Here is a 15,246-nt window from a genome sequence, read left to right as displayed (position 1 = left end):
TTTTCAGTATTCAGTAATAGAGTTTATGAATTATCTGTATTAATTAATAATTAATTATAAATCGCATAAAACCTCTATGTTCATGAGTAATTCCCTTCATCATTACTCATTTATATGTTAGGTAAATCACATCACAGTTTCAGTCGAATTGGCAGAAGTCCATTAGTAGGAAACTGTATTTGCTTTAAAACGACATGATTTGATACATAAGTACTCTCAGCTGATCAGCCTGTCCATAGAAATTGAAAGACTTCGTTTTAAACAGTATTTCCACATATTGATCAGTATTTAGACTTCTGCGGGGACAGTATACTTGGTTCCTCAGCGTTCTCAGCTTTGACCACAAGGTGGCGCTGCAGGGTGGGTGTTTCTATCGACCTAAAATAGATGTGACCTTTGGTCACTGCTTGTTGACTCTGTACAGAGGTCTTATTGAGGCTCTATTTTAATTTGTGATGTTGCACTAAATGTTGATAAGGAGTGTCAGTGAAAGCTGTAGTAATCCACACTGATGCAGGCAAGACTCGTGTTCATATTAAATAACTCATTTATTACTCATAAAATATACAGCAATCTCAGGTACTGAAAGAATTCATTGGGCCTTTGAATTCACAGTCAATTTCTATATACATGCTAGTTTCATCCTTCACACAAAAAGCAAGGAAGAGAAATAAAAACATCTTTTCCGTTGCAGTGAAGGTAGCAAATGTTCATATTTCCAGGTAAATCACTTTTCAAACATTGAGCAAAGTTCTGAATCATGTTGGATCAAGTGGTTTATCTGTTCTGAAGTTAAAGCAAGCCTGTCAGCAAAAACGGAATAACATAAGAGCAAAAATATCCAAACAGAAGGAAATCAAACGCTGCGTCATCATTGGTTTACAGTGTTTCTCCTCACAAAAGCAAGGCATGCTGGGCCTCATACACAGACGCACACACATGCGCACACACACACACCTCAGAACTGCATCAGTGCTTTTCTACCCACTCTAGATTACTTACCAAAATGTGTATCAATGTTTGCATTCACAGCTGCCTCTTACAAACCAATGGGTTTCTCAGTAACTGATGAAGAGACAAATGAAGACATAAATAGAACGGAAAGTACACAAATAATTTATTTTTGAAAGACTAAACCGCAATGGACAGTTCCACATACAAAGGTAAGCTTGATCGATTTAAAACTGTTTCACATATGAAAATTCTTTAAATTATTCAGGTCAGGAAATCAGATTTTTCTTATCTAGAGGAAGAGGAGTTTTTAGACACGAACACGGGTATATTAAAACTTTGATCTCAAAAAAATAAATGATTTACCTACCATATACAGACCTGGAGAGGACAAGTGCATTCTGACAGATGTAATGTAATGTGCAGACACCAAACCTTCTGAAACTCCTCGCCACAATTTCGAGAGAAAAACAAAAACAAAAAAACCTGGATTCACTTCTCCCCCAAATCAATTAACACCGTAATCTCATTTACACAACTAAAACCGTCTTAAAAATGCTTCTGCGTGTTTTTTGGTCCCTGTCGGTTTAGCTCTCTTTGAAGTGCTGCTGTCCCTCTTCAGCATCTTATTGCTGTAAAAAGGTTGCTGTCCACCCAACAAGTACAGTTTCTAGCACTCAGGAAGTTGGTGTGTTGGTAAAGCAGCTGATGTGTGTGTTACTGAAGTCCAGGTATCAGCTGGGAAGACGCCTGCTGCCTGGACCAGGTGGGGATGAGTGTGGTGGGCCAGCCTGCTTCACCTCCTCCCTCTTTTAATGTTTTCTGTGGGGGGTGGGGGGATGGACTCTTTAAGGCTCCTGTGTGGGCTTGCAACCTCTTTTGCTCTCCCAAACTGGCGGTGGGTGATCTTTAAGACACAGTGTGCGTGTGTTTTTAGGTATTTTTCATCGCCATCGCCCACCCCGTCCTCAGTACGTCTCCGAATCTGAGTCATTGAGCTCCTCGTCCTTGTAGAAGCCGTCTTGATGGCTGATGTTGTTGAAGCTGCAGTAGGAGCTGTGCTCGTCGCGCAGCATGGGCAGGCTGTCGAAGGTGACGCTCTTGGAGGGGCTGGTGGTGTAGTGGTTCACGGCGTTGAAAGGGGCGGCCGGCGCTGGGGTGCAGGGGGACACAGGCATCATGGTGGCCAGGATGAGGGCTAGGCAGTCTGCCACGTCTTTGTTGGGGGCACAAGCCAAGGCGGGTGTGTAACCTGAAGCAGCAACAACGTATCAAAGTTATACAACACGCCATTCAGCCGCAACGGTAGTGATACAACAGTAATTACACGGCAACAAGGCCGAGCCATGTCCTCCTGCCAGTGCCTCACATGTAACTCATACTGTCCTTTACAAAGACCTCCAATGTTCTATAGAAACTCAGATGAAAACAAACGTGAAGAAGCAGAATTGTTTCTGTGAATTTTACCGTTTTCATCGACTGCGAGCACACTGGCTCCCTTTGCCAGCAGCTCTTGCACCACTACAGTCAGGCCGTTTCTTGCAGCCACATGTAGAGGCCTTCAATGAAAAATAAAACAGCTTTAACAGTAATAATCCACCAACACACAGGTGCAGCAGTGATGTAATGAGAGTCGTACGTACGTCTGTAAGGCGGCGTTTGTGGCATTGATGAGGTTTCTGTCTGTAATCTTCTCTAATATCAACAAGGCACTGGTTTCATGTCCCTAGATAGAAAGAAAAACATGTAAATACACAGCATGTTGTATTTCCCTACATAGTGTGCACATTATCTGTAGCAGAATGGAAGAAGGGGGCCATCTCATGGTGACACACACCTTACTGCAGGCAAGATGAAGAGCTGTGTTCTTCACTGCATCCTGCAGAGTGAGATCTGCTTTAGCGCTGCTCACCAGCAGCTCTATGGTGACCCAGGAGTGGAATGAAAGAAAAAGAAGAAGAAAAGTCATATTGCAGTTTCTTTCCACATTGCTGAGATGATTACGTCGCAGAGTGTTTGAGGGGGGGGCTTTCATACCGACAGCGTTGGTCTGGCCGTTCTCAGCAGCCATCATAAGTGGGGTCTTCCCTGCAGCGTCAACACTGTTGACCTGAGCGTTGTGGCTCAGCAGCAGCTGGAGACACTCGACGTGGTCGGTGAAGGCTGCTGCATGCAGCGGGGTCCTGCACAAACATCACAGCAATGCTCAGCTTTCATGGTTTAGTCTTCTGAGAGACCAACGCAAGTTAAGTGTGCCTCTTTCATGCACTTAAAATGTGTATACGCTTGGATCTGTCCCATCCTCCTCCTGTAGTCAGTCAGCCTATACACAACATGAGCTTTCCACTCAGTAGACTGGTGGCGCTGCATTATTATAATCCAAACACAATTATCTGCAGTTAGTGTTGCACTTTACTGTGTAATGCGTGTGTTTACCTGTTTTTACTGTCTGTAGCATTGACTATGGCAGGGCCCAGAGTGTCTATCAGCATCTCTGCTGCTCCTTCATTATCGTGGATCCTACAGATGGAGAGAAAGAGAGAGAGAGAGAAAGAGAAAGAGAAAGAGAAAGAGAGAGAGAGAGAGAGAGAGAGAGAGAGAGAGAGAGAGGGAACAGTTACTTCATCTGTTTAAAGTTCTGTCCTCAGATGTGGTGATCAACACAGAGAGCAGCAGGGGGTCTTACACAGCACAGTGGAGAGGACTGAAGGAATTTCCCTCAGTCTTTTGAAACACTTCTTGCTCTAAGAGAACCTCCACACACGTATCATGACCTGCAGGAGAAACAATGAAACATTTACAGACTTTACACCACAGCCTGAGATGATCAGAATCAGAGCTCTAGTAAGTCATTCCTCAGGTTCATGTATTACGTAACTGACATATTTAGTTCAAATATAAAAGCTTTTTATAAGTGCTCTTTAGATGTGAGTGTGTACCATTATAGCAGGCCCAGTGCAGTGGAGTGTAGCCTTGGTTGTCTGTTAAGACAGGAAGCGTTTCCAATGATTGGGCTGCATGCAGGAGGCCACCCAGCACCCCAATGTGTCCACATGCTGCTGCCAGGTGCACGGGGGTCCGACCCTTACAGTCCCGCATCAGGAAGTTGGCGCTGTGTTGTAGCAAGGCCTCCACGCACTCCTCATGACCGGTCACTGCCTGAGGACGAACCGGAGGAGACGCAAATTGTCACTACTGCCAACTGAGGACGGTAAAACTATTGTACGATTCTATAACAGCTAGCTTGTGTACTGAAGTGTCAAGACAGAGAGAGAATGATTCAGCACCAAGGTGATGATCAGTCGGTGGTCTATGTCACTACTCGCCATAATGACACTTTAATCTTTCAGGCACTTCTCTGCATTCGGTAACATTTTCAGCGTTTGCATTTCTAGTTTGATTGACAAAAGAAAAAAACAAAACACAGAATGTAGAAATGTCCTTACTCCTCTGTGCAGGGCTGTCCTGCCCCACTTGTCTTTGGCTTCTACACTGGCTCCTTTATTAAGCAGCGAATATACACAATCTGTGTGTCCACTTAGCACTGACAGCATAAGCGGGGTTCTGAGAGAGAAAGGACAGACAATAATGTCAGCAAAGATCATAAATCATAATTAAAGGGGGGAAACAAAACAAGCTTGTACTTACTGTCCGTTTCCATCTTGAATATCTACTGCACTTTGAAGATCAGCATTTCCAATCAGCAAACGCAAACATTCTGAATGACCATTAGTAGCTGGAAGAGAATAGAGAATATACGTTTTTCATTTCTATGAATGAATGATTTAGTATTTGAGTCTGTAAATACAATGGGAGGCACATTAGTTTGCCTGCGGCTGTCTGAGTGAGTCTGTACCTGCAGCGTGGATGGGGGTTCTCTTCAGGGTGAAGTCTTTGACCAGGATGGAGGCTCCCTGGTTTATGAGGACATCCACACACTCCACGTGGCCCTTAAAGGCAGCAAGGTCCAGAGGCGTGCGCCCTTGGCTGTTTCTGACGTCCAGGTCCAGCAGAGACTGCACCAGGACCTCCATGGCGTGGTGGTGACCGTGATATGCCTGACAGAGAGACAGAAGGTCCACCAGAATGAACAACGGTGACGAAAAGACATCTAACTCTGCATTTGGTGGTTGATAACGGATGCGGCGGGCTCACAGCGAGGTGCAGGGGGCTGACTGGGGGTCTGACGTCGGAGTCGTTTAGGATGTCTGTTCCTGAGGTTTCCATAAGCTGAAAACACAATAACAAGTCAGAACCTTCAGATATACTTAGAGCACAGATAGTCATGAAATGGAGATCGCCTAAAATCCTACTTACCACATCCAGAGGGGTTTCACCTGCAATCTGTCAAAAGAATACATGTGAAACGTCAATACATCTGCCGCATCTGACACCAGATTCAAACATGTTGTGTGTCACAGACTGAAGTTCTCACCAGCTCCAGACAGAGGCGATGTCCGTACGCAGATGCATAGTGCACAGCATTGTAACCCTGATTGTCCCGGATTCCTGGATTTGCATCGTTCCGCAATAAATACTCCAGGCACCTGCAGGCACAACAAAGAGGCTCTAAGTCACGGAAACAAAAACATTGGACCCGTCTGTTGCTTTGAAAGGATCAGAACTATTACTGACTTTCCGTCTGTGTCAGAGGCGGCAGCGTAGTGGAGCGGCGTGCAGCCCCGCTCGTCCAGGTCGTTGACGCTGGCCCCGGAGCCCACCAGAGCAAACAGGCACTGGTAGTTACAGTTGGCAGCGGCGTAGTGCAGAGGGGTCCTAAGAGCAGCAAACACACATGAGCTCGCTGTTGCAAATCTCAGTCCATGTGAATGAAATCCAACTATTTGGTGCTACGAACCTGCCGAAGCTGTCCTCCCTGTTGAAGTCTGCGCCCGTGTTGAGGAGAAGATTGAGACATTCCAGGTTTCTGTGAGCGCAGACAAGATTTGTGGGCAGATGGGACTTTTGTTATTCTTACTGCTGTGAGCTGAACGTAACGGTTTACGCTTGAATCATTGCACATTTTAACGTGGCGTTTAACCGCGACGCACTCACCCTCCAGCAGCTGCAGCGTGTAAACAGGTCCTTCCAAAGTCATCGGGAGTGTCAATATCAAATCCTGTTGCAGAGAAGAGTGTTACGAAACCACAGGACACCCGCTTACGAGCAAACAACCACTCTGAAGTCATTGCCTATATGCAGTATTCTACACATTGAAGCATATTATGTGTATAGAAGTTGGAAAGAGAGAGTTCACCTGAAGACAGAAGCTTTCTGCAACAGTCAGAGAACCCACTGAGAGCAGCCAGGTGCAGGGGGAACATACCATGGATCCCCCGTCTGAAATAAGGTGAGGTCATGATGATTTACCCAGATAGTACAAAGGGACACTCACTGAGCGTAATCCCCATTGATAGTACACACACACACATCTGTTTGGTCACGCAGCCCTGTGACGGCACTTTGCTGAGAAAGACTGAACTCACTTAGCCGTGTCAGCTCTGTTGGTGATGAGGGTGTTGATGAGGAGCTCGTGCCCGTAGCGAGCTGCAATGTGCAGTGGAGTATTCCCGTTCTTATCTTCACAGTCAATCTCAGCACCTACGGAAAACACAGAGCAAGCACTTAGCCGGGCCGGGGCTTTGCTGAGAAGGACTTTTATAGTGTTGCTGCCTCGGGCGAGGACAGAAAGCTTTAGTGCAGCTCACCATTCTCAATGATGGCTTGAGATCTAGAAAACCTGCCGTGGATGGCCGTCATGTGGAGGGGAGTCTTTCCGTCTTTACTCTGGAGGGGCAGAGAAACATGCTGGTATCACAACAGCATACAGCTACATCAAAGGCACAACTGGTGAAAACAAAGCATGAATCCGATACACTTCTGCTTAAACACCAACTGTAGTATTACAAATATTTAACCTCCAAAAGCCACAGATGACATATTTCATTCACTGTTTTCTAACACTGGGATGATGGTGAATTGCTCAGTGATGACACGTATTTGCGTCTGGAACAGGACCACCTGGGGTTAATCTTTCCCAGACCTCCCTGCACCATCTCCGCACCAACTGATCATGATTAAAACACACACACACGACGCTCTGGTCCTGGCTCACCTTGATATTGACGTCGGCTCCGTTGCACACCAGCAACTCCAGGCAGAGCGCCCCGTGGCGGGATGCCGCGGTGAAATGTAGAGGGGCGAAGCCTTTCTCGTTCACCTGGTTGACGTTGGCCCCGCACTCGATGAGCTCGTTCACCACCACATCCTGCCCGTTGTAGCAGGCGACGTGGAGGGGCGTGTTCCCGTACGCGTTTAGCTCGTTGATCTAAGATGGCGACACAAACAGGAAGTTGTTATTGACACACGGTTTAAATTAAAACCCTTCGTCTTTAATTTTCGTTATTGAGTTGGTGGTCCAGCTGCACCCGATGTGACTTCAGTTTAGGTCATGGGTGGACTCACATCGACTCCCAGGTCCAGGAGGAACTTGACCACGCTGATCATCCCGCTGGAGGCGGCTGCATGCAGCGGGGTGTAGGACTTCTTATCTTTGCAGGCCACCTCGGCTCCATGAGACGCCAGGAGCTTCACCACCTCTATGTGCCCTGAAGATAAATAAAGTAAATGAATTAATCAAGTTATACTATTAAAATAACATGAAATATTCACATCGGTCACATTGGGTTGGCCTGCACATTATTCTTGCATTAGATTGGATTGAAGATGAGAAATGAAAATGACTCGTCTGGACACTAATGCATTTTTCAGTTTAAAGAAATAATGAAACCCAGTGGCGGCGCTTTACCAGCAGACCTAAAAATTGATCTGAAATTCCAAGAGAGCCCTAATGATACGTGGAAAATGAATAGTGTGGTGTGCTGTAAAATCCCTGTGGTGCATTCATTACCCATGTAAGCTGCCCAGTGGATGGCGCGGCGGTCCTTCTTGTCGAAGGCGTTGATGTTGGCGCCTCTGGAGAGCAGGAGCCTCACCATCTAACAGCAACACACACATCAGACCGAGCCACGTTTTAATTGTCACACACTTAGTCAGAGCCACAGTTCATACCACAGTTGCAGTACAACAGCACCTGAAGGCTGCAGTGGGATTGGAGACAGAGACCTTGAGAGAGACATGAGGGCCCTACCCGGCTTTCACGCCTCACCAAGGTACGTGAAGCGTCTGGAGAGTCAGCGAGTATCAAGTGTTGTCGCACACAGACACACCTCCGACTTGACTCGTGTGTCAGATGAAGCACACTGCGGCCTTTAATACGAGGTGGAACAGAGCGAAGCACTGGCCTACGCCCTCAAAACACTATTTTGATAGACGAAGGAAAAGGCAACAAGTTACCTTTGGTGTACCTGTAGCATTGCTCACCACCCATTCTGTGTCAACGCAGACTACAGCACACACCTCCTGGATTCTACTGGACTATTAGCTGCCAAGCAAAAGGTTTTATTTTAGTCCGATTGCCATAAAGGCTTCACTAAATAAAGCACTGCTGCCATCATGTAAAAAAACCCCAAACAATTTTCAACTTTTAACTCTTATCTCAAGAGTCTTTTCAAAAATACAACAATGTGATTGGACAAGGACCCTTGAGACTGAACACCAGAGTTAATGACTACACCTGCGTTACTGAGGAAGCCGCTGTGCAATGTGTTGGGCTGTGGCATAGTTAGTCCTGTCTGTTTGGATTTGTGTCGAAGTAAACTGGATCTACCAACCCGGTGAGTAGAGCTGGCCTAAGGGTGTGCCATTAATCTCCTCGAGAGTGTGTGTGTGTGTGTGTGTGTGTGTGTGTGTGTGTGTGTGTGTGTGTGTGTGTGTGTGTGTGTGTGTGTGTGTAGTACAGGAGTATGCCTCTCTCTCTTTTATTATGAATGGCTCTGAAGTAGATACCACATAATGAGCACTGAGGCATCCTCCTAAGCTCATAAACTCTTTGATTAATCTTTAACAGCATATTTAATGTGTGATAATAAAATACAGGGAGATTGTCGATGCTTAAGGCCCGACTAAATCCAGAATAACTGCTGAACTGTCTTCAACTACAGTTTCCAGCTGAATGAAGGAACACTCCAGGCCGTACCTCCAGGTGCCCGCTGAAGGCCGCGTGGTGCAGCGCCGTGCGTCCGGCTCTGTCTGACACATTCACATTGCTGAGCAGGGGGACGAGTGCTTCGGCGCAGCGGACGGCCTTATTAGCTGCGGCGATGTGAAGCGGCGTCTGCCAGTTCTTGTCTCGGGCGTTTACGTCTGCGGAGTGTTTCAGCAACACCTGGACAGCCTCCTGAAAGCGGACATGCAGATATACAGTGGGTGTGTGCGTCGCCGTGTGTTTGTCACATTGTGTGAGAGACGGTGGAGCCGTAAGCGTTCACATACCTCACTGCCAGAGGCCACAGCCCGGTGCAGAGGTGTGAGCCACTTGTTGTCTTTGGCGTTTACTCTGGCACCTGCACATTAGAGGACAGGAGCGCTCAGACAGGTCTCACAGTTTCAAGAAATGTGACTCAACATTTGGAACAAAACAAAAGGCTTAATGGCTGCGATGGAGTGCTGATCATTTTCTTTCAATATGTGTGTACATGTTTCAGGAATAAAACAGAGTGGGAGGCTGCACATAGACATCACTGCTATAAATTGAATGCAGATGCACCATCCGCCCCAAAGAGCATAAGAAAACACTACAAAATTCACAGATTTCCTCCAAGTTTCACATTTGCCATGTGTTATGGCCCAGGAAAGGCTTACGTCAGGCCGATCTGTACATTCACAATCTGTATGATACGGGCAGGTAGAGTAGTGTGGTGGCAGTGTGAGATTCATTACTTTAATGTTGACGATCTCACCTTTTAATACAGACTGTGTGCACTACAGGAATGACCCACATTTACCATTGACCCTTGGGTGAATCGTACCTGAAAGAATTAGCAGCTCTATAATTTCTGCATCTCCAAGATAGGCAGCAGCGTGCAACGGAGTCCGCTTCTCATTGTCCTGCAATGAAAGAACAGACAAACTACAGTGAATCCAAACTGTTTGTGCTTAAGAATAAAAGCACCAACACTGTCCCATCCCCACAGTATGATCTCTAATGCTGGAAGAAAGAGAATATAGGAAACATACTTGTCTGTCACTCCAACACAAGCAACAGTGAAACGCAAGCAAGTACAAACCAGTTTTTATTTTGAAACAAACACGCTCCCCTAGTCCGGCAATGTTGAGGAATGCAAAAGAATAAGCAGAGCCAGATCACTCAAGGGGAACTGCAAAAACAGCACAACTACGCTGTTGTGTAATCAGCGACTGTCGGGCCTAACCCTTCATGTCTGCCAGGGACAATTACACATTCATTGAAAGCAGATGTGATGTTTTGAAGCGATAATGTGATAATAAGGGAAAAGGGGATGTGGTTGGACGTACCTGTGCATTCACATCCTCCTTCTTGAAAATGAGAGAGCGCACTTCATCTGGGTCCACGTTGAAAATAGCTTTCAGCAGAGGAGGCTGTGAAAAAGAGAGACGGACGAGTTAGAATGAGCCTGAGATCTGCTGGAGATCTCACAATAACAGCAGGCGCTCCATATGAGACCGTGTGACCGCAGTGATCTGCGGCTAGAAACCCGGAACAGGAGAACCAAAAGGTCAACAGTTCAGGCCAAAACTTAAGAGGGAAACAATAATACAGGCTTTAGATATTTAAGGGACTTCCGCTTCCTCATCCTCAAAAACCACATCGCACACGCGACTCATTTGTTCTTGCTCAAACAAACACACTTTCATACCTGGCAAAGGCACAGAACCAATGTCTGTCTGTATCCTATGGTGCAGTCGGTAAAATAAAGACTCCGGACATCAGCTGGATGGAGGCAGATAATGTGGATTGATTTACTATCATATCCTGAAATGCCACTTTGTCATCCTGCTCTTTGTTTACACTCTGCTGGAGAGCCAGGAATCATATTGATCCCTTGGTATTAAGGGAAATGTCAGTCCAGTCCAGTTATGTGATCTGAACCCCAGAGATGAACGAAGCTGTGGAGATGGTACAGGCTGAAGGCCGGACAGAGGCACACATATCCGGTTCTAATCGTGAAGCAAGTCATATTACCACTTGTTTGCATACTGTCAAATGTTTGTTTTGGGAAAATCTTCTCTTACCTCTGAGATTTCAGGTGCATATGATGAAGAGTGTGATTTACATACACTCAATATTATGAGTGTAAAATGTGATGAGGCCCTAACCAATAGGATTCTGCTGCTCTGCAAGCACATATGCCATGTTGCGTAATCTCAAAGCGGGTCCCTAGTCTGCAACATACTGATACTCTGATTATTATTATAGACTTTGCTTTGTGCCAATTTCCCTCGCATTTATGTTTCCGCGTTCCTGTAAACAGACAGCATTGCTGCGCTGCCTTATCTGATCCATCAGAGCTCGGGCAGACGGGAGCAGAGTCTTTGATCAGGCAGTTTGTTCTCCGCTGGTTGGCACAGCTGGACTGTGCAGGTTTGTGTGTCCCTACCAGAGGCTGCAAAATGGCTTCCCACGTTAAAGGCAGAATCAAGTACCACCATCTACTGGTCTTTACTCTTCTTCTACCTCAGCCATGAAGCTTCAAAGCGGCTTCACATCTGTGATCATATGCGACAGATCAACCTTTGAATGAGCAATTTGCACTCATGCGACTACAACAAAAGTTTCAGACAGGCAGGAAGCTGGAGTCGGCAAGAACAAGAGACACCTGACATGAAGGACACATGACCAGATGTCACAGTGCCCAAAACTGCAGCGTCTAACATGGCTGAACTTCAACCTGAATTCTCTCAACTCGCCTTGGATCACAGCGACTAAAATGTCTGATAGTGAAGGGTGCTACATCAAAATGCGTCCATTCACCTGATGAGGGCATGAATATGGATTAGTCCATATCATTGACTATTCCAATATAAGAGCCCTTTCACAGATCAAACGCTGCGAGCAGGACAGCGCTCTCATCTCCATTAGCTGATTCAGCCTGTCAGCAGTCACGGTGATGGAGTAAGAAAAGCATGCAGGTTCATTAAGTCATCATCCCTCACTGAGCCCAGAAGGTTTGCACAGCAAGCCAATTAGGAAATGTACAGCCATGACACTTAAGAGAAATGCATGAAGACGACATCTGGCGTCAGCTCAGCGTCTTCATCTGATCCATCTCTGTTTGAATCTGACTGGCCGTCCTGTATGATGCATGCGTCTGCTGCACGACACACAGAGCACACACTCATCTGGACTCATTCACATGATGCTGTATGATCATCTATGAAATTCAAGTCAGGAGTGGTGCACTCTCATGGTTTTAGCTTATAGATGTGAGGCATCAGGTTTTCTACTGCAAGAGTGCAAACTGAATATGTTGTTTTTGAAGCATCACAAATGTGCTACGATCAAGCTTCTCTGAATCATACTGCCGTTTGAAGTCTTCTGTCTGCCGGAGGTGGAGAGGGGAAGGTTAATCCCCCCAAGAGCAAACGGAACACAACAGGACAGAATGTGCTACATCTCCCTCGTGCAAATTTAAGATTGATGACGCATTTCAACAGTTTAATGGCTTTGGAAGGGAAAGATGTGTGCAGACTAAACAGGAGATGCCGTCTTACTAATAAGCCCATGAATATCTACAGGGCACAATGGACACTGGCCTTGGTGGAGATAATTCGGGGGTAACAAGTAGGCACTTGTGCTTCCTCCGATGTTTCATCTGGATGATTTCTGTAAATCCCCCACAGAGGAGAGCAGAGACAAAGCTGCGATCTGTTATTGAGTTCTCTGGTCCTGCACCAATGCTGTGGGAGATTTTCAATGCTTCTCAAGCAGCACGATGGTGCACCTCCTCTCCCCATACCAGCCAGCCTAGTTAATACCATCACCATGGAGACAGCTCTTAGGCAACTACACCGGCTCACTGGAGTCCGGCATACGATCGCACACGCACACGCGCGCGTGCACACACACACACACACACACACACACACGCGCACACACACACGCACGCACGCACGCACGCACGCACGCACGCACACACTCATGCACACACACGTACATATGTACCAAGAATAGTAGGCCTGTGCAAATCACACACGGCTCTAAAGTGATAACAGGTAGCTATTCTGATTCTCATAAGTAGGTGGCAAAGTGTGTAACATTTAGAAGACGCATGTTAAATATTGTCACACTGCAGATCACACAGGTTTGGTGACCTTTTCACACACTCTCACACAGACACACACACACACACACACACACACACACACACCAACTTCAACACACAGGATTCGTAGTAAAAACTAACCAAGAGAAAGGCCTTATTAAAAACATGTCACTGGGTATAAACACTGATAATCACTGATATGTGATCAAAGGGACGTTATTATCTATAATGTATAATCACCGACATGTGAAGGCTGGAAATCTGAGATCACTGAATGTGGAGACACAAAGTGTTGCAGTTTAAAATAACTTAGGGGAAACTGATTGATCTGTTACGCGTTAGCAGTTGGATCATGAGGAGGAACACACAGTTTGTTTATGTTCAAGCTGAAGACGTCCCAGCATTTAAACCTAACATATGTCAAACCACAAACCTCCATTGGTCGCAATTAACAGGTCGCTTGTGTCGCTGAACTAAACCGTCGTACATTACAGAGACGTAGTGAGCTTTATTAGACACAAAGCTGACATTTGCAGGCTCAGTTCGGGGGAGTTTGGTCACATATAACGCGAAGTAACTAGCTACATAACAAAAGCTGGTAGCGCATCACGCAGGTTCAGGAGATAAACACCGTATTAGCATTAGCTCCACACCAGCTCCTTGAATCTGTATTATCCTGAAGATCGTGACCGCATATTGTATCTTTATAGTCTCGGTAATGGTTCACATCTCTACCGCACAAGCGTCCCCCCCTTTAAGCGCTTCTGTTACGGGGGAATAGTTGGACACACTCGTTCTCTCCTGGCGATGTTGCTAGCTGCCGTTAGCCTAAACTTGCTTTAGCTTCTGACACAGCGGTCACTTACCTGGTCTCGGATTTTGAGAACCACCATATTTTGTGGTTTTATGTGTTCTCATATAGATTCATAAATGGATGTCCGTGTCCCTCCGAGTAAAGAGCTTTGATCTGAGCTCTCCCGTCGGTTTGTCGCCAGTTATTAGGAGGCCTGCGCGGACGCTAGCTTAGCCACCGTGCTAGCTCCCTACACTGATGGCATGAAACCAGAGGAGAAGCGGAAACGCCGTAACGTTGCCGCCGCCGTTCTTGACGGGCTAAAAAAGACGCGATCCAATTGGCCGAGCGCTTATCGCGGCCCTGTAAGGAAGCGTCTGGTTGGCTGTTTCCTGGCAGCTATCTGCGTCGACGGACCATGTTGAGCGCACCGCCGCTTCATGCGCTCATAAGCAGAACATGAGAATTAAACGTGAATGACAGACTTTTATTATTTTCTCTATCGCCGAAACAGGAGCGTGTCCGGGCCATTTTGAGCGTGAGCGTTTTCGTCCCTATTTGAGTCAGTTTTTGAGCGTTCGCATTCAAATTGGTCAGAGTTGCCAACGAGCAACTTAGAGTCCAAGCTAAGCTAATTGTAGCGCCTACAGGTCCAGTGAAGCCTGCAGTGTAAGCGCCTTTAATTCACAGTGGAAAGCTGCTGCAGTGACAGGTATTGTGCCAAAACAAAACAGATAAATGTGATGCAGTGTGCTGGGAGCTATGGGCCCCATTGTTCTGTCTTTTTAATTACTTATGTCACAGGAAAATGTATAAATTAAAGACATACGCACACACACGCATACACACACACAAACAGGCGCTAATATGTAATAATAATATAATAAAGTATATTAATCACGAGATGAATGAATTTACATCATCTTTATTTACGCAGTTTTTATATGTATATAAACAGCCTCAGTCAAACGGTTTCGTTTAACTGAGGCTCAAAATGTGGCGCAATGTCGCCCTCTGGTGTGACGAATAAGAATGCTGCACTCCCTTCACCCATCTGTAAAGGGTAGAAAATGATTCAAATTAATTACAACAATTGCTTTTGATCTATGACAAAGGGAGAGTCCTGTGAACTTAACACAATTACATTTAGAGCAGCTGCATCCTGTTGACTACTCACAATTCAGTGACGTTTTATAATGTAATTGTGTCTATTTACCATCACTATTTGTCACATAAAGAATCCGGAGCCTCTGATTATACTCCAACAAAAGCATTACAGTAATTTTGTTATTGAGGGAG

At 46.0% G+C, this 15,246-nt stretch overlaps 1 protein-coding gene across 1 annotated transcript; it reads right to left on the bottom strand.

The window, feature by feature from the left end:
• Positions 1 to 529: 529 nt before the first annotated feature.
• ankrd28b (ankyrin repeat domain 28b) lies at positions 530 to 14,232 on the bottom strand. Its single transcript, XM_076160786.1, has 28 exons — positions 14,021 to 14,232; positions 10,387 to 10,470; positions 9,882 to 9,960; positions 9,346 to 9,416; positions 9,050 to 9,250; positions 7,862 to 7,949; positions 7,417 to 7,559; positions 7,067 to 7,279; positions 6,660 to 6,738; positions 6,438 to 6,552; positions 6,209 to 6,291; positions 6,007 to 6,070; positions 5,810 to 5,878; positions 5,587 to 5,727; positions 5,387 to 5,498; positions 5,269 to 5,295; positions 5,107 to 5,181; positions 4,808 to 5,009; positions 4,600 to 4,687; positions 4,398 to 4,515; positions 3,891 to 4,110; positions 3,638 to 3,725; positions 3,388 to 3,471; positions 2,989 to 3,134; positions 2,789 to 2,871; positions 2,595 to 2,677; positions 2,419 to 2,510; positions 530 to 2,203 (listed from the first exon to the last, which is right to left on the bottom strand). Exons 1-28 carry the CDS (start codon positions 14,045 to 14,047, stop codon positions 1,920 to 1,922), a joined length of 3,159 nt encoding a protein of 1,052 aa, XP_076016901.1. The 5' UTR covers positions 14,048 to 14,232; the 3' UTR covers positions 530 to 1,919.
• Between the last annotated feature and the right edge of the window lie 1,014 nt (positions 14,233 to 15,246).

This window comes from Genypterus blacodes, unplaced genomic scaffold (assembly GCF_046128005.1).
Source record: "Genypterus blacodes isolate CSIRO-AG114 ecotype Tasmania unplaced genomic scaffold, CSIRO-AGI_Gbla_v1 ptg000107l_1, whole genome shotgun sequence".
Lineage (NCBI taxonomy): Eukaryota > Metazoa > Chordata > Actinopteri > Ophidiiformes > Ophidiidae > Genypterus > Genypterus blacodes.
Note: the sequence above shows the minus strand (reverse complement) of the source record. Positions and strands in the feature narration are given on the sequence as shown.

What these genes read in the sequence shown, in the direction of transcription:
- ankrd28b (XM_076160786.1), bottom strand. Translation starts at nt 14,047, where the DNA reads ATGGTGGTTCTCAAAATCCGAGACCAG. An exon ending in ATCGCCTCTGTCTGGAGCTG is followed by an intron (nt 5,296 to 5,386) that starts GTGAGAACTTCA and finishes TTCTTTTGACAG; the next exon opens with ATTGCAGGTGAAACCCCTCT. An exon ending in AGTCCTCTCCACTGTGCTGT is followed by an intron (nt 3,472 to 3,637) that starts GTAAGACCCCCT and finishes CTCCATCTGTAG; the next exon opens with GATCCACGATAATGAAGGAG.